Source organism: Hermetia illucens, chromosome 1 (genome assembly GCF_905115235.1).
Source record: "Hermetia illucens chromosome 1, iHerIll2.2.curated.20191125, whole genome shotgun sequence".
Lineage (NCBI taxonomy): Eukaryota > Metazoa > Arthropoda > Insecta > Diptera > Stratiomyidae > Hermetia > Hermetia illucens.
The window spans coordinates 46862292-46877263 of record NC_051849.1 but is presented as its reverse complement, the minus strand read 5'-3'; the positions used below and the strand labels follow the sequence as shown (position 1 = coordinate 46877263).

At 38.6% G+C, this 14972-nt stretch overlaps 1 protein-coding gene across 1 annotated transcript; it reads right to left on the bottom strand.

Moving 5' to 3' along the window:
• Positions 1 to 3435: 3435 nt before the first annotated feature.
• Positions 3436 to 14830, bottom strand: LOC119661599 (leukocyte receptor cluster member 1). Its single transcript, XM_038071004.1, has 3 exons — positions 14744 to 14830; positions 4475 to 4574; positions 3436 to 4413 (listed from the first exon to the last, which is right to left on the bottom strand). Exons 1-3 carry the CDS (start codon positions 14764 to 14766, stop codon positions 3490 to 3492), a joined length of 1047 nt encoding a protein of 348 aa, XP_037926932.1. The 5' UTR covers positions 14767 to 14830; the 3' UTR covers positions 3436 to 3489.
• Positions 14831 to 14972: the final 142 nt, after the last annotated feature.

Sequence of the window (14972 nt, the reverse complement as noted above, 5' to 3'; positions counted from 1 at the left end):
TGAAATAATCCTAGAATGCATTAAGCGACATCTGAAAGGTTAATTGACAGAGAGCAGGCTGGTTTCTGCCATGAACCCTTCTCCTTTAGAACAGTGCATGGAGTTGAGATCTCCGCTTTATCTGCTCTACATCAATTTCAAAAAGGCATTCGACAGCATCAACAGAGTGTATATTCGGTGTGCTCTACGCATTCAAGAGAAACATAGCTATCATCAGGGCAACATATAATGAAGTAATATGTCACGTGCTTTAAAGCAGGGTTCGATCTTGATGTTCTTCATGCTGGCATGTCCAGAGGACTTGGAAAGCTTTAATGGACTATAACACCTTTCCTCAAACACCTAAGCTACGCTGGAATCTGTTTGCTCTCTTAGCGAGTCATGGAACTTGGCCAAATAGCTCTCGATTTGGAGGGAGAGGCAAATAGAGTTGGACTAAAGATGAATGCTGATAAAACCAAAGTTCTGTCTGATAGGTCATGGCATTCTCACTGTCTGCATTAACGTGCAAAAATCGAAGGCGTTGATTAACTTGCATATCTAAGAAGCATGGTTTCTGTCGACGTCTTCGCTGCATTGTCTTAAATCTGGAAATGCAGTTATCCCACCACCATGATCAAGTTGAGACTGTTCTGTACTAATGTTCTTCCTGTGTTGCTATATGGGGGTAGCACATGGAAAGTGACCACACTGTTACTCTAAAGCTCTAAACTCTGGACGTGTTATTCAGAAGGCGGGAGTAGCAATGGATAGACCACACATTAAGGATGGGCGACAATTATATTGTTGACTACGCCATATTGTGGAATCCGCACTCGCAAGATGACTGACGAGTGGGTCGCCCCAAGAACACATATCGTAAAACAGTAGAAGAGGAGGTTGAATTGCATTTCAGTGTGTACTATAACACGTGCGTGTGGTTAATACACTGTGTCATATCATGAGTGGCATATTCATATATTCAGGTTGTGTCAGGTTAAAAAAGTGATTGAAATTCAGGGCTTGAATAAAGAAAAAGATAAAGAGTATCTCGAAGAAGTCAACACAGTTCTGAGCAAAGTACATAGTGCTGACTTTGATATTAACATTAAAGAAGTTTTAATCATTCTATCCTTGAATTCTCTTTCTTTTGTTCCCTGTTGGTGTAAAGGTAAAGTGCAAAACGTCCAACTAACACATGAAATGTATTCAAACTGGTATTTGATTTTTATGGTTGAAATTTTGAATATTGACGACTTTATTACGACTTCTTTGGGTTTACTTCCATCCACTTTCCACTTTAGATCTGGTTAATTTCAGTACGTTAGTACTTCCTCCCTATATTCACTCTGGTATATACCTTTATCGCATACATCTTCGCCTGAAAAATAGTGACCTAAGGATTGTAAAATGTTGTGTCTCGGGTTCACTCCGTGTATCCTAACCGCAGTTCCATTTGTATCCAGAATCACTCCCAGTTATTTTGCCTCACTTGATAATTGAAACCATACGCCAACAAAAGAAAAGTGTTCGAGTTTATCCGGCTTTCCCTTTTTGGCTAACGTCAGGACTATTATTGGGAGTTATCGTGAGATTTTCCCGTTCACACCACCTTTCTATTGGACTCAGAGTTGATCTCAGATTAATTGCGGGAACTTTCCCATTATGAGTATGCTTATCATGCCTTGCTCCCTTCAGTAGGCCTAACAGCTCGACCACTACAAGCTCCCATAGTAGACTTGTTAGAATTCCTCCCTGTGGACATCCCCTGTACTCGTATATGGCGGGGCACAAAGTCTCTTCTTGAACCAGCCTGCTTACATAAAAAAATAAATTTCTTCCTATACGATAACATACTTCTTGAAATTGTTATACGTAACTATAGTGGTACACACCATTGATCCAAAGAAGATGTTATTGAAGGCGCAACTATATTCATCAAGTTTACGATAGACATGTTTTTGCTGTTTATTGTTGCCTCAATTTTCGATGCCAACTGATTAGGTGTCGTCTCACAAAACTTCTCTAGATGATAAATATGCTGATTGCAAGGGAGAGAATATTAGCCTCCCTGTCAACTAGTTTTTCTGGTGTCTTGACAAGTAGGGAGGTAGAATTTGTCAGCTCTCAGGCCTGCGTATGATTTCACCTTGGCTTTACTAGAAAAGCCATCATGTCCTATTTCCAAATCAACGGTATGCAGTCAAGTGCAACACTTGCTCCATAGATTTTAACGAGATACTGCTCCAGAAATGTAATCTGCTGTTGCAAGAGATTGGGTTACACTCGCGTAATTTATACGGTTGAACTGAGTTCATAATATATCATAGCCAAGGTAGAAATCTACACGGCCATGAGAAAATTCAGTATCCCGCCGAAATTGATAAGACTGACTAGGCTGACCCTAACCAATGTGTGAGACCAGATAAAAGCAGCAGGATCGCTTTCGAGATCATTCAATATCAACAACGGTCTAGGCAAGAGGATACCCTATCATGCATCCTCTTTAACCTAGCCTTGGAAAAATCCGTGATTATGAGATGAATGCGAGGGGTATGATCCTCTTTAAGTCTACCCAGCTATTGGTCTATGCTGACAATATCGACATCATGGAAAGAACGACCCGAGATGTACAAACTGCCTTCATCCAGTTCGAGCAGGCGGCGCAAGATCTCGGACTGCACATCAATGAAGGCAGGACAAAATATATGGTGGCAACATTAGCACCAAAAGCCAAACCGCGCTGATCAAACGGGAAGAATAAAATTAGGAAACTTTAAGACCGATGGTACTTTCTCCTATCTATTGTTGGAAATCACAACCGACAACAACTAAAACAATGAAATCTGCGCACGGTTGCTGGCTGCCAAAAGCTTATAAAAACTGTTCCGCTCGAAATGTCTCACCATAGGGTCAAAGCTCTTACTGTACAAAACAATAATCTTGCCAGTCCTCATGTATTCTCCTCGAAGACTTGGGTTCTTAGCGAGAAAAATTGCGAACTCTTGCCCGCGTTTGAGAGAAGAATCCTCTGAAGAATTTTAGGCCCGCTACATGAGAATTGATGATTCCCTAGCAATATGTCTAGAAACTTTGGACATCCTATAGGTCAAAGTGGAATCAAAAGCCAGTTATATTCTCACAATGAAGAGTTTTCGGAGGAAGATCTTTTAGGCCAAAAAGCAAACCAATCTGATAAAAATGAATGCACAGTAGAGAGCCCCGAAAACAACTTTGTTTTGTACACAGGAAAAAGTTTCCTTTCCATCCTGAAGCGTTATTAGTAAAAAGGACGACCCATATGAAAAAGAAAAGTCTCAGATAAAAACGAAAGGAAGCGGGTCGGTTAGTGATGAATGCGACTTTCAACGTAGTATGCCTCTTCATTAGCTAGGCTGAAAACTTTGGAATCACTAAACAACTGTCCATAATTTAGTCAAGAAAAAAATCGTCAACCATGCTGAAGAGGTTTTTTCGTTTATTATATGATGTATCAACATTTGATCTATTTTACACAGTATCATAATTCTGTTTTGCTAGCTCCGGATTGAACTGATTATTATACTTCTGTTTAATTCGTGGTCGTTCTATAACCGGCTCCGCCGGCTTATCTGCCGATTTTCCTGTAATGGATTCTATTAATAATTTTTGCTTCTCTTTTTCAGCGGCCTCTCGTTCCAGTCGCCTTTTGCGTAACTCCTGAAGCTTTGCCTGTTTTCGTCTAGCTCTTTCCTCATAATCTTGATTATAGTCATAGTCGTGTAGAAAAGAGGGAGAGTCTGAGCGATTATGCTTTTTATGTTTTTTGCTTTTCTTGTGGTTATGTTTGTGCTTCCGCTTCTTCTGTTTTTCATATTCCTTGCTAGCTTTGTGTTCTTTGCGTTTTTTCAATCTATGCCTTGGACTGGTTGAAGATGAAGATGGTTCAACGGACGATTCACGCTGTCTTTTATTTGATTTCTGTTCAATACCTACTTCTGGTAAAAGATTCTTTGCCTTATCATGTCCAGCATGTGAGTCAATTGGCTTTTTAATCGATTTCAATTCGACATTTTCGTTAGGTAAATGTTTTCTGATGACATTAAGAGGATCGTGGTAAAACTTCTTATTGATATCTTTTTCAGTATCAGATTTCGATGAGTAGGTATTTGATCGGTTCGGAGGCAATTCGTACCAACTACGAGTTTTCAATGCCTCGTTTGTGTCTTGTCCTAAATATGTGAGGTAACCTATTTTCTTCTCATATTCTTCAGTCTCTGCTTTCTTTTCTTTCAAATATTCGGCATTGGTTTTTGTAACAGTTTCAGTGCCACTTTCCAATGAAGCGAATAAGTTCACATGTCCTGATTCCGCAACAGGATCTTCGGATGTTGAAACGACAGTTGAATGTTCTTTGGCTTTTTGTCGGAGAAGTTCGATACGAGCTTCTTTATCCTAGAAATACAAAAGTCATTCATGAGTAAAAAATAAACCTAGGAAGTGTTTTAATACATACCGCTAAAGATATTCGCCTTTGCGTCTCTTTTTCATCCTCCGCCGCTTTCGCTTGGTCCTTGCGGACCCGCGCCATGTTCTCTCTGGTCCGGACATGCCATCTAAAATAATATAAAAAACGTGAAAATTATCAATTAACTAATTTCAAAATAAAGCAAGGGTTCATCATTTGCGTATCTTCATATTGGATCAGATTAAACAAAAAAAAAATCACTGACTTAAGGGAATAATTTTATTCTTTAATAATTAAATAAGCACAGTTAATGCAAACAAGCCGTCTCTAATGAATAGTACAAAGTAAGTTTTCTTGACTCCCATATAATAGCACAGAGAGGTCCGACTTATCATCGTCAGATGATGATTCGAATGAAAATTCGCACTTCAGTTAGAATTCATCCTGTACAGTTTTCCTTAAAATGCAACCTAAGCAGTATACTCCTTTATGAAATGTAGGGCATCCATCTCTTTTTATTCTAACTTCTTGTCGTTATTTTGTTCCCTTCATTTTATCTTCAATGGGACTGCTCCATTATCATCACAATTAATAAGCCTACAGCAGGAGACAACACAAAGACGAAAACAAACATCAATGACGGTCGGGATTCGAACCCAGAACAACGAGATGGAGAAGCAGACGCTAGTGCAACTTGACTATCATGCTATAATCATCATCATCGTCAACGGCGCAACACGTTTTATCGCACTATGTCCAATCATAAGAATATCCGGAACCAACTTATGTTAATCCCAAATAATATACCATTCCCGGGCATGAGTCGCACCATGTACATGAAATGTGTAAATGCTGATCACAGGAACTGTGAGCCCCTACACATGCAGTGAATGGCATTGTTCTAGGTTGAGTTTAAGAGGGAGCTTACCATACTAGCAAAAGCGGAGGTGTAGTTTTTTTTCACCAAATATATATATGGGATTTCAAATGAAACGTCTCGACTAATATTTTCGGAAGCACGTATTATTTTTATTAATTTTAGCACAAAATCCCCTTGCCTAGATGGTCTCCTTGTGTGTGTTTCCGCACCCTATCTCAGCAGAAAACGGATGCATCTGAAAGATTGATCTTGGATGCATCTACTTATTTTCTCCTTACTTCCTAAGAGAGCAAACATGGATCAATTGCCGTGAGGGTTGAGCATGATTGCTTCCACCAAGCTTCCCTTAGAGAAATTTTAAAGAATCATTCGCTCAGTGATTCTATCAAGATCCACTACCATCGATCCGACATAAATCTTTGAGGGAACTCTGCCTTTAGTTCCCGCTGGGATGTGCCAAGCCATACACAACTGTGCAATATCTATTGTTATGACAGCTGCTCCCATGTGTTCGCAGCAACTCAGAGCTATGTGCTCGCAACCAAGTGGGCGCACATCAATAAACTGCATCACATACACAGCACTAACATCAGTCTTTATGCGCGGAATTTTGGTCGTGCAATTCCCATCGTGGTCGAAGATGTGCAATGATTTTCCATCTCCATAAAATTTCAAAGAATGCGCTGGCAGTTGAATTTCGATGCACTCTAATTGTTTCTCAAAGTACCTGTATCCTATCCATTAGATTCACGCTGCTCACTTCCTAGAGATCTACCATCTTCAATTTAGAGGCGATGAAGAGAGTGTGACAGGGACCACATCTAATACAAAACTAGGCGCTCTCATGTGTCCAGAAGCACAGGAATAGCTAGTTGGGATTTATACTCTCATTTTTGGTTTAATTGACTCCCTTAGAATTACTCAGACCATGAACTTGCAGTATTCTAGACTAAAGTGCTCCTAATCTGTTCGAATGTATAGAAATTACTAAGTTTTTATCCACAGTTTTCGGTTGAGCTTTCATCAACTTGCATAGAATGGATGTGGCCAGACCTTCCATCAGTCAGGACGATACCTTCTGTTTTGCCCTTTAGCGTATAGCATAATTTCTCTCCTACGAGGAATGCAACTCTTATCTATTATATACGCAGATATTTTTTTTTAATTGCCTTTTGTTCTTATGGTCTAAAAAAGACCACATAGTTATCTTGGGTAATTCTAGATCTCCATCATAGCACAGAACAATTTCTACAACCAGTTTCCTTTGAGATCAGTACTTAGAAGATTAGACCTCAAGCACTAAAAAATAGCAACAAAGACCACAAAAGGATTCACAGCCGATGATATTGTCAAAAACATACAGAGGCACTTAATAATTCATAGGTTCCAGTAGACTATGGACCTACAATATTGTAAAGTGAGCCCAGAAAATGATATGGATAATAGTCTACAACTTTCTGAAGACTCTTAAACAATTTATACACACATAGCATATTGAAAGCTAAGCTAAACCTTTGACAAACAATAATTTTCCTCTATTGTTTTCTATAATAAAAGCTAGAAATTAGTTGGATTCTAATTTCAGTGGATTTAAAATCAAATTCATACTGTACGGCACGACAAAGCCTCTACAGAACGATAGCAGTATATTTATGCCAGCATACTTCTACTCTGATAGACATGCTTATCTTCATTATCGTCAACTCTAATTATTTAACAACAAAATTATTTGCATTTCCATTCAATTCAAACAGTTCCCGCTGTTCAGCGTAACATTGAAAAATAGGCCATTCAACTTGTACTTTATTTTTCCAGTTATATAAGTAGCGAAAGAAAGTATGGAATTGAAACATTTCTTAAAAATTTATTCATCATGTTGTTTCGAATTAGGTGGATTGTTACATTTCTTCATTTGATTGCATGCATTTGTGGACTACAAAGCAGTAATTCAAAGAACTTGTCGAATGTCATTATCCCGGGCGAATTAACCACGAAAGAAGAGAAAGCGGCTTCAAATCCCAGCGGAATTTTTAGATTTCCACCTTTTGATGCAGCCGCGAAGAATTCGATGATTTTACTGGGAGCTTTTCAAGGACTAATTCTGCCAACTAATCCTAATTTGATAAGTGGGATCCTCGGAGATAAAGGCTTGCCAAGCTTACCTAGTTCTAATAAGAAGACTTGAATATATACTTGAAATTTTGTTAAATATATTGTATTCAGTAGTTATTTTGTAATTTTTTTTTTATAACTCCCCCCTTCCCTCATTCAAGGAGAAAGTAATCCTAATTTTTAAATTGGAAATAAAGAAAAAGTTTTTAGAAATTTATGCCTATGGCAGATGAAACAAAACATGGCCTTGTCAACTTTGGATGTGCAAGGGAGCTGCGTATATAAAACTGTCTTAAAATTTGAATAGGTAGCGTGAATTGGTATAACTCCATATTGGTAAGGGGAAAAAATATAAAGGATATGTCCGTCGATGTATTGAAGGAAGGAATCTAGATATTTTGGATCTCATGTTGAAGTTGAAAAGCGAAAGTGGTTAAATGAGTTGTAGCAACAATCAACAAGAATTAAATGAAATCATTGAGAAGGAATACAAATAATAGGAAGACCAGAATTATGCCATGGCAAGCTAAGAAGTATGAAACCTTTAATTATGAAAAATTTAGATAGAGAGATCCCTTTAATGCACTGAGCCAAAGAGGCTTGAAAATTAAGACGACTACAAACCCAATGCACCAACACCAGAACCATTTTTAATCAAAGGGGACACACGGTATTTATATAAGATCTTGGAACAGTCGAGAATTGTACAGGGTGCGGCAGCATAACTTCCTTTTTTAAAATGCGCGCCACTCAGTTAGTTGATGTCATAGCGGAGCGCTAGTGGTCTCGTTCAAGAGGGGATACTGTCCCGACACGGTTCAGTCGCCATCATGCGTTGGAATAGTGAGGAGCGTGCCTTTGCCATTGAGATTTACTTTTCAAGCGGATGTTCGCTTATTGCAACACAGCGTGCATTTCGGAATCGCTTTAATTTAGCCCCGTTGGCTCCCGTCCCAGACCGCAAATCAATTATTACATGGGTCACTACATTCAGACAAACTGCAAGTGCGACAAAAGAAAGAACTGGAGTCCCTCGGCCCGTTAGATCACCTGAGAACATGGAAGCAGTGAGAGCGTCAATGTTGCGATCGCCACGGCGTTCTGCGGGCAAACACGCATCTGCCCTTGGACTATCCGATCGTTCTGTGAGAAGAATTCTTCGTGATGATCTTCATTTTCATCCCTATAAGATGGCGATAGTGCAGGAACTTTCAGAACGTGACTTCAATTCTCGGATGAACGCGTGTGAGCTTCTTCTTGATGTCGTTCCCGAGGGTAATATTGTTTTTTTAGCGATGAAGCCCATTTTTATTTGTGTGGGTCGGTTAACAAACAAAACATGCGCTACTGGGCTGACACCAACCCTCGAGAATTGCATCAAAAGCCTTTGCATTTACCCAAAGTCACAGTGTGGTGTGCAATTTCCTCAGCTGGAATTATTGGTCCCTGGTTTTTTGAGGAAAATGGGGTTACAGTGACAGTGAATTCGGACCGGTATGTAAACATGCTACAGAATTTGTTTTTCCCACGGCTAGAAAATTTTGATTTGGGGGACACTTGGTTCCAACAAGACGGTACAACAGCACACACTTCAAGAGCATCGATGGCTGTTTTGAGGGAACACTTTCCAGAGCGCCTTATCTCAATTAGAGGCGATTTGGAATGGCCGGCACGCTCTCCCGATCTATCCCCTTGTGATTTTTTTCTATGGGGTTTTTTGAAATCCTGTGTTTACGTGAACCGTCCAAGAACCCTACAAGATTTGAAGACCAACATCCAAGAAGAAATTGCCAACATAACACCTGCTATGCTAACAAGAGTCATGACAACGCCAGAAATCGGTTTACGCAATGTATGGAGAATGGGGGACGTCACCTAACAGATTTGATCTTCAAAACAACGTAAATAAAAACTTTAGATATGTACCTACATTATAAAAAATAAATAAATATTTTCCGATGCATACAATAGTTTTTATTGAGTTTTGAAAAAAGGAAGTTATGCTGCCGCACCCTGTATATCTCCAAGATTTCCTACTATGTGCAGTTTACTGTTTTGTACAGGTAAGAAGTAACAGCAACGCATATTTTGGACGTTTAAAAGGATGTAAAAAGACGTAGTGAAGTGAATTCGAGATTTTCAATGGCCGTTGGCTTATGAGCAAAATATGAATTTAAGCAATCAATACATACAATTCGATTCACTCGACAACAGTAACGTACATATAAGACAACACCTACCACTCCTATATGACTTAGATTTGCCGAATTTCAATGGCAGGCTTTACGGTAAAAGGAATATTTTTCAATTGAAACCCGAAAAGAACATGTAGTCATTGCAACAATAGCACTCTAAGTGCTACGAAATCACCTCACTTTGAAGTATAACCGAAACTTCCCATAGTTGGAACTACAACCCAAGACAATTGGGGAAATAAAATCGGGTAGAACGTCGCCCGAGTTAGTCATCCACGCGCTTTCGTTGAAGTAGTACCCTGTAAACTATTTCAAGTTTTTTTATGTTAGAGCTTAGCAGATAATTCCTTATTTAAGAGGAGTTTTAATCAAAAACTCTAATCAAGAATATCACAAACCTGGGACGTGGTAAGCATATAACAAACCCACGATCACCTTCATTGGTACGTGAATGGTACTTATGAATTGTTAAGCTACTAGCGCGTATGAAGAGTTTTCTTCCACGTTTATGCAAAATATGTCAAAAAGTTCGAAACAATATATAAAGAACATTTGTCCGACACTTTTACGCTGATTATAAACAGTAAAGCGCTGTTGGCGACCTCAAAGTCGGGATTCAAGCAGCTTGGGGTTAAGTGAGCATTAGTTTGTTGTTAAAATTTGTTGGTTTCATGCCAAAGCACACTTTTTTTTTAGAAGCAGCGTAAAACCTGTATATTGAATGTTGTTTTTAGGTATTTGTTTAAAGTAAAACCTTATTAAAATCCATTCAATGTCTGTCTATATACCATATCCAATTTAGTGTGAGTACAGTGAGTTTTTTATTCCTCATATACCGGTATTTCGAGGACCAGTTGTCGTCTTCCTCAGTGAGTTTTTGGCTAAATAAAATTTGTCTTTTTGTGTAAACACAAAACCTTATTAGAATCGAGTCGATGTCTGTCGGCCACACCCGATTTATTCGGAAACGGCTAGACCGATTGTCACGAAAATTAGTGAAAGCGTGCAATCTATTGTTCCCTTTACATGCAGCCAGTGGCGCCATTTTGTGTTAAGTTTAAGGGGGCTCTCCATACATGTGAATGTAGGGTGCAAATTTTTTTTCCATAAAATGTGGCCATGTGGGGTATCAAATAAAAGGGCTCAATTAGTACTGGTTCCATATTAGATATCGGGTGAAAAATAAGAGAGTGAGGACTCAAAATATGACCATCAAAAAGTGTAACAAGTCTCGTTCTCAGAACCTATCCAACCGAAAAATCTGAAAAAAAATTACAGTAATGCATCAAAATACATCCGGTTCCGATATATGCATAAATAAAGTTAATAATAGTATATTAGCATATTTTAGAAATTTAGCCGGAAACCCCCCCCCTAAGTTCAGGCTAGAACTACAAAACTTGCATTTGTGTAAGGCACAATTTGGTCAAGTTTGAAGAAAATTTAACTATTATTAACAAAGTTATAAAGGATGAAACTTTGCCATTTGCTATAAATTTCATGCATTCTACAACGTGTATGACGTCATCATCCCATATCAATTCGTCAATACCACAACAAAGTCAGCTGATATGAATGGGGGGTCACAAAGGAACATTTTATTTTAAGTTTTTGGGACATATGTATATCAATATCAATTACTCCAGACAGGCATGTGTATATGTAGGTATATATGGGTGCTAATGAAATTTGCGGGTAGTTAATCCAGACAGCTATATTTATACACTAAACCAGCAATATTCAATATACGTACTATATATGTACATATGTACATTTTTGTGCATGAAGTTAACCGGAAATATAGGTACGATCAATTTATATGTACAGTATTTGATAATAGGCAGTTTGTTTGTTTAGGGTGAGAATAATATCTATGTCTATGTAGCTATACACGGATCGAAAAATGTGCGTACAAGTTTCTCACATATTTTAAGATGAACACAAAACTTTTATACCTGAAGCGCGAACTTCCGGTATTCCGTCTTATTTCGTTATTCAATAGCCCAAAAAACGACACACACAGCCGAAGAAATACCATTGAGAAGGTTTTACGTGTTATAAAGCGATATACACACCATTATAAATACAAAAATATTTAAAAATTGAAGCAAATCATTAAATTTACTTGATATGCTGCAATTTCGGCATCAATATAGCAACACTGATAAAATTGAATTTATTACCAATAAAACCAAAACAAATTGGAAAAGACCGTTTAGATAATGTATCTTATCGAAAAGCAGCTAAGAACCAACTATTTTTGAAAAAAAGTCGGCATTTTACGGCTACGTACAAGAGCAAAACGTGCATTCAAAGTTTCTCATATAAGAAAAACACAAAACTTTTCACCCAGAAGTGTCCAGCGTTATTTAGGTTCATTATCTCTATCTATTTGTCACACGCACTTTTCTCGAAAACATTGAATTTGAGGCAGTCCCCATACATGAAAGGGGTGGGGGTGTACTTCGATTATAGGCATTATTACTTTCCGAAGTCGCCTTCTAGTTTTGACAATTAAAATCCATTGCGTTTTGCCAGAGAAGGGTTATCTCGTACAGGATATGATCTATCACTAGGAAATGATTGGATTTTTTTACGTTTAAGCGGTGAAAACTTAAGAAAAGATTTTCCTCCCACACTGCTTTTAAGTGCAGTGGTTGATTCTTTTCATTTTCCAGAAGGCTATGCATTTGATGAATCACTCAATGCTAATTCAATTTTGATAGCACTTTACTCATATTTAAAACATTATTCAATTGGCCAGTGACCAGCAAAGACGACAGAAGGAATCCTTGAAACGTTCACAATAAAAGAGTCGTTAGTTTGCTCACTTCACTAACATATTATATTCCATCGCATAACTAATTGCAACAAATTTCAGTCCCTCCCTCCCACGAACTTTGTTTCCAATCCAAGTGGTTTGAACGGTGGGCTTGCTTTACGAACTTTGTATTCCAATAAGGAAGTCGCCCGCCCTCAGAAGCGTCTTTATGTCTAAGAAAAATTCCGTTGCTGGTCAAGCTTTAAAGCTAAATTTTTGTTGCTTTAGCAAAAGAGGGTTCAATTTCCCGAATGCAACGACCGAAACCGGCAAATATAGTGTCAGTACAGTGACTAATATTGCTTTCAAAAACTGGGAGCAGGCATCCTTTAATGACAGGTGGCGGAGCCTAAATGATTCTAGACCCCCCAAACCTTTTCCGTCAGAAGTTAACAAAGATACTGCAAAGTTTATCCTATCGAAAAGCAGGAAGACTTGCGGGGGTATTGTTGCCTTTCTAACTGGCGATAATTCACTAACTGGACATATGTCCAGAATAGGGAATGTACAATATGATACGGAATAAACAGAACATTTTCTATTTGAATGTCCCGTTTATGGACGCATCAGACATCAGATCTTTGATGCTGATGTGCTCCAGTTGCAACGGATAGCATTACATCTACTAGCGGATATCCTGCAATGCATAAAAGAATCCGGGATATTCCGTTAGCCGAGCGGGCTGAGTACAATGGTCCTCAGGCTATGCTTCTCCTCCAGCACAAACAGTTAAAAACTTTCCTTAAATTGTACAGCGCCAAAACTAAGATGTAAATCGGTTATATTTTTACGTACACGGACAACAAAATCGTGCCTTACGTAATCATTGCACCTCAATATCGGCCATTGTTTTCTCGAATGAAGCAAGAACACGATGAACCAAGCGACCTACGCAGCTTTTAAAGTCACCACGTAAAAAGGTAAAGGCAAGAAACGCTGACTAATGTACCAATTAAGTAAGTATTCTGTTAAGGGAAAGTAAGTAAGTCAAATAGCCAAAATTGAAGCAAAGGAAACGATTACTGTTACTGGTGCAACCCACTATAAAAAGATTTATGACTGGTCGACTTATCAGAGCCCGACTCCAATGAAGACCATCGACCAGTAACGGACGGAAGAATTTGCTTATTCACCACTTCCGTAATATTTAAAGCAACTTCATCTATCAGCGAAACAAAAGTTTAACAAGCTACGAAGTGAATAAGACTGGGGAAACCAACAGGAACCGAAGACAGTTTGGTTCTACACAATGAAGAGCTTGTATCCAACATCCTGGCTCAGTAAGCTTTTCAATCTTGATATTGAGCAGAGAACATCATTTCATTGGTAAAGCAATGTAACGAGTACAATGTGCCAAAACGGCAACAACAAGTCTGAGCACGTAAATACTGGGAACACAAACTGATCAAAGGATACTGAAAATGTTGTCAAATTCAGGGAAAACTGTGAATTTCACTACAGTATTGGCGGATTTTGCTAAACACGAAGCATTGTAATGGCAGTTTCAATTACTTTGGTAGCAACTACTATCCAGCTAGCAACTACCATTCGACTCCGGAAAACCAGTTTTTCCAGAAGATCCGACTACCGAAAGTTCATTGTAGATTCTAACGCTGAGAAGGGGCTTGCAACGCCTTTAAATATCCCAGCGAAGCTTAATTTAGCCATCCTGGAATAACTGAAGGACGCAAAACTAACACAAAACTTGTACCGGTGAAGAATTAACAAAGTACATTAACCTTGGGTTGTAACCCGTATCGTTAATCTCCAATTCAATCATCCCACCACATGAAAAAGGATCTAAGAGAAGAATTTGAGATACTCATGGAAATCGAAAAAAAAATAAAGAATGACTCAATCAGGAAAATAGATCTGAATCGCCATTCCATATTTCACTTAATATCGAACCCACAGTATACCCCATCAATGTTGCTCCCTATGCTATAACCCAGACGCATCGCATGAGAAGTGAACGTTACAACCAAAGTTCCCAGCCTTTCCGTGAATCCTCATCTAGAATTGTCAGTTATCTACGAGCTCGCCAGAGACCAACAGACGAAAGAATACAAAGATTTTGTATTACCCGAAAAAACCCCTAAGCTGGGGAAGGTAAAACAAGCTATTGCCATTGCGAAACTCATATAAAGACCACTTCCCGGCACTTACGCGAAGGTGAAACCGCAATGACGTTTTAGCCATTGTTCTGAACTTAACAAAAAAAATCAAATTTCCAATACGTTCCTATTCACTGACAATAAATAAGCCACTAAATCAATATATCCTGCAGGTTACCCATATCAAACACTCACCTCTTCTTCGGAAGGATATTCATCTCTGACTGATAAGCAAACCAAAACGAACCTTGCTTTTCACGTACAAATGTCAAGCGATGTTGAAATTCACGACCACAGATGGCGTCTAGTCAATATGGTGAAATATTGACCTTGCAGCCACCCACAACTTGCAATCATCACATCCTAGACACCAACCCATCGAAAGTGTGTCAAGGTCCTTCCGGATCCCAGAATATGAATGAAA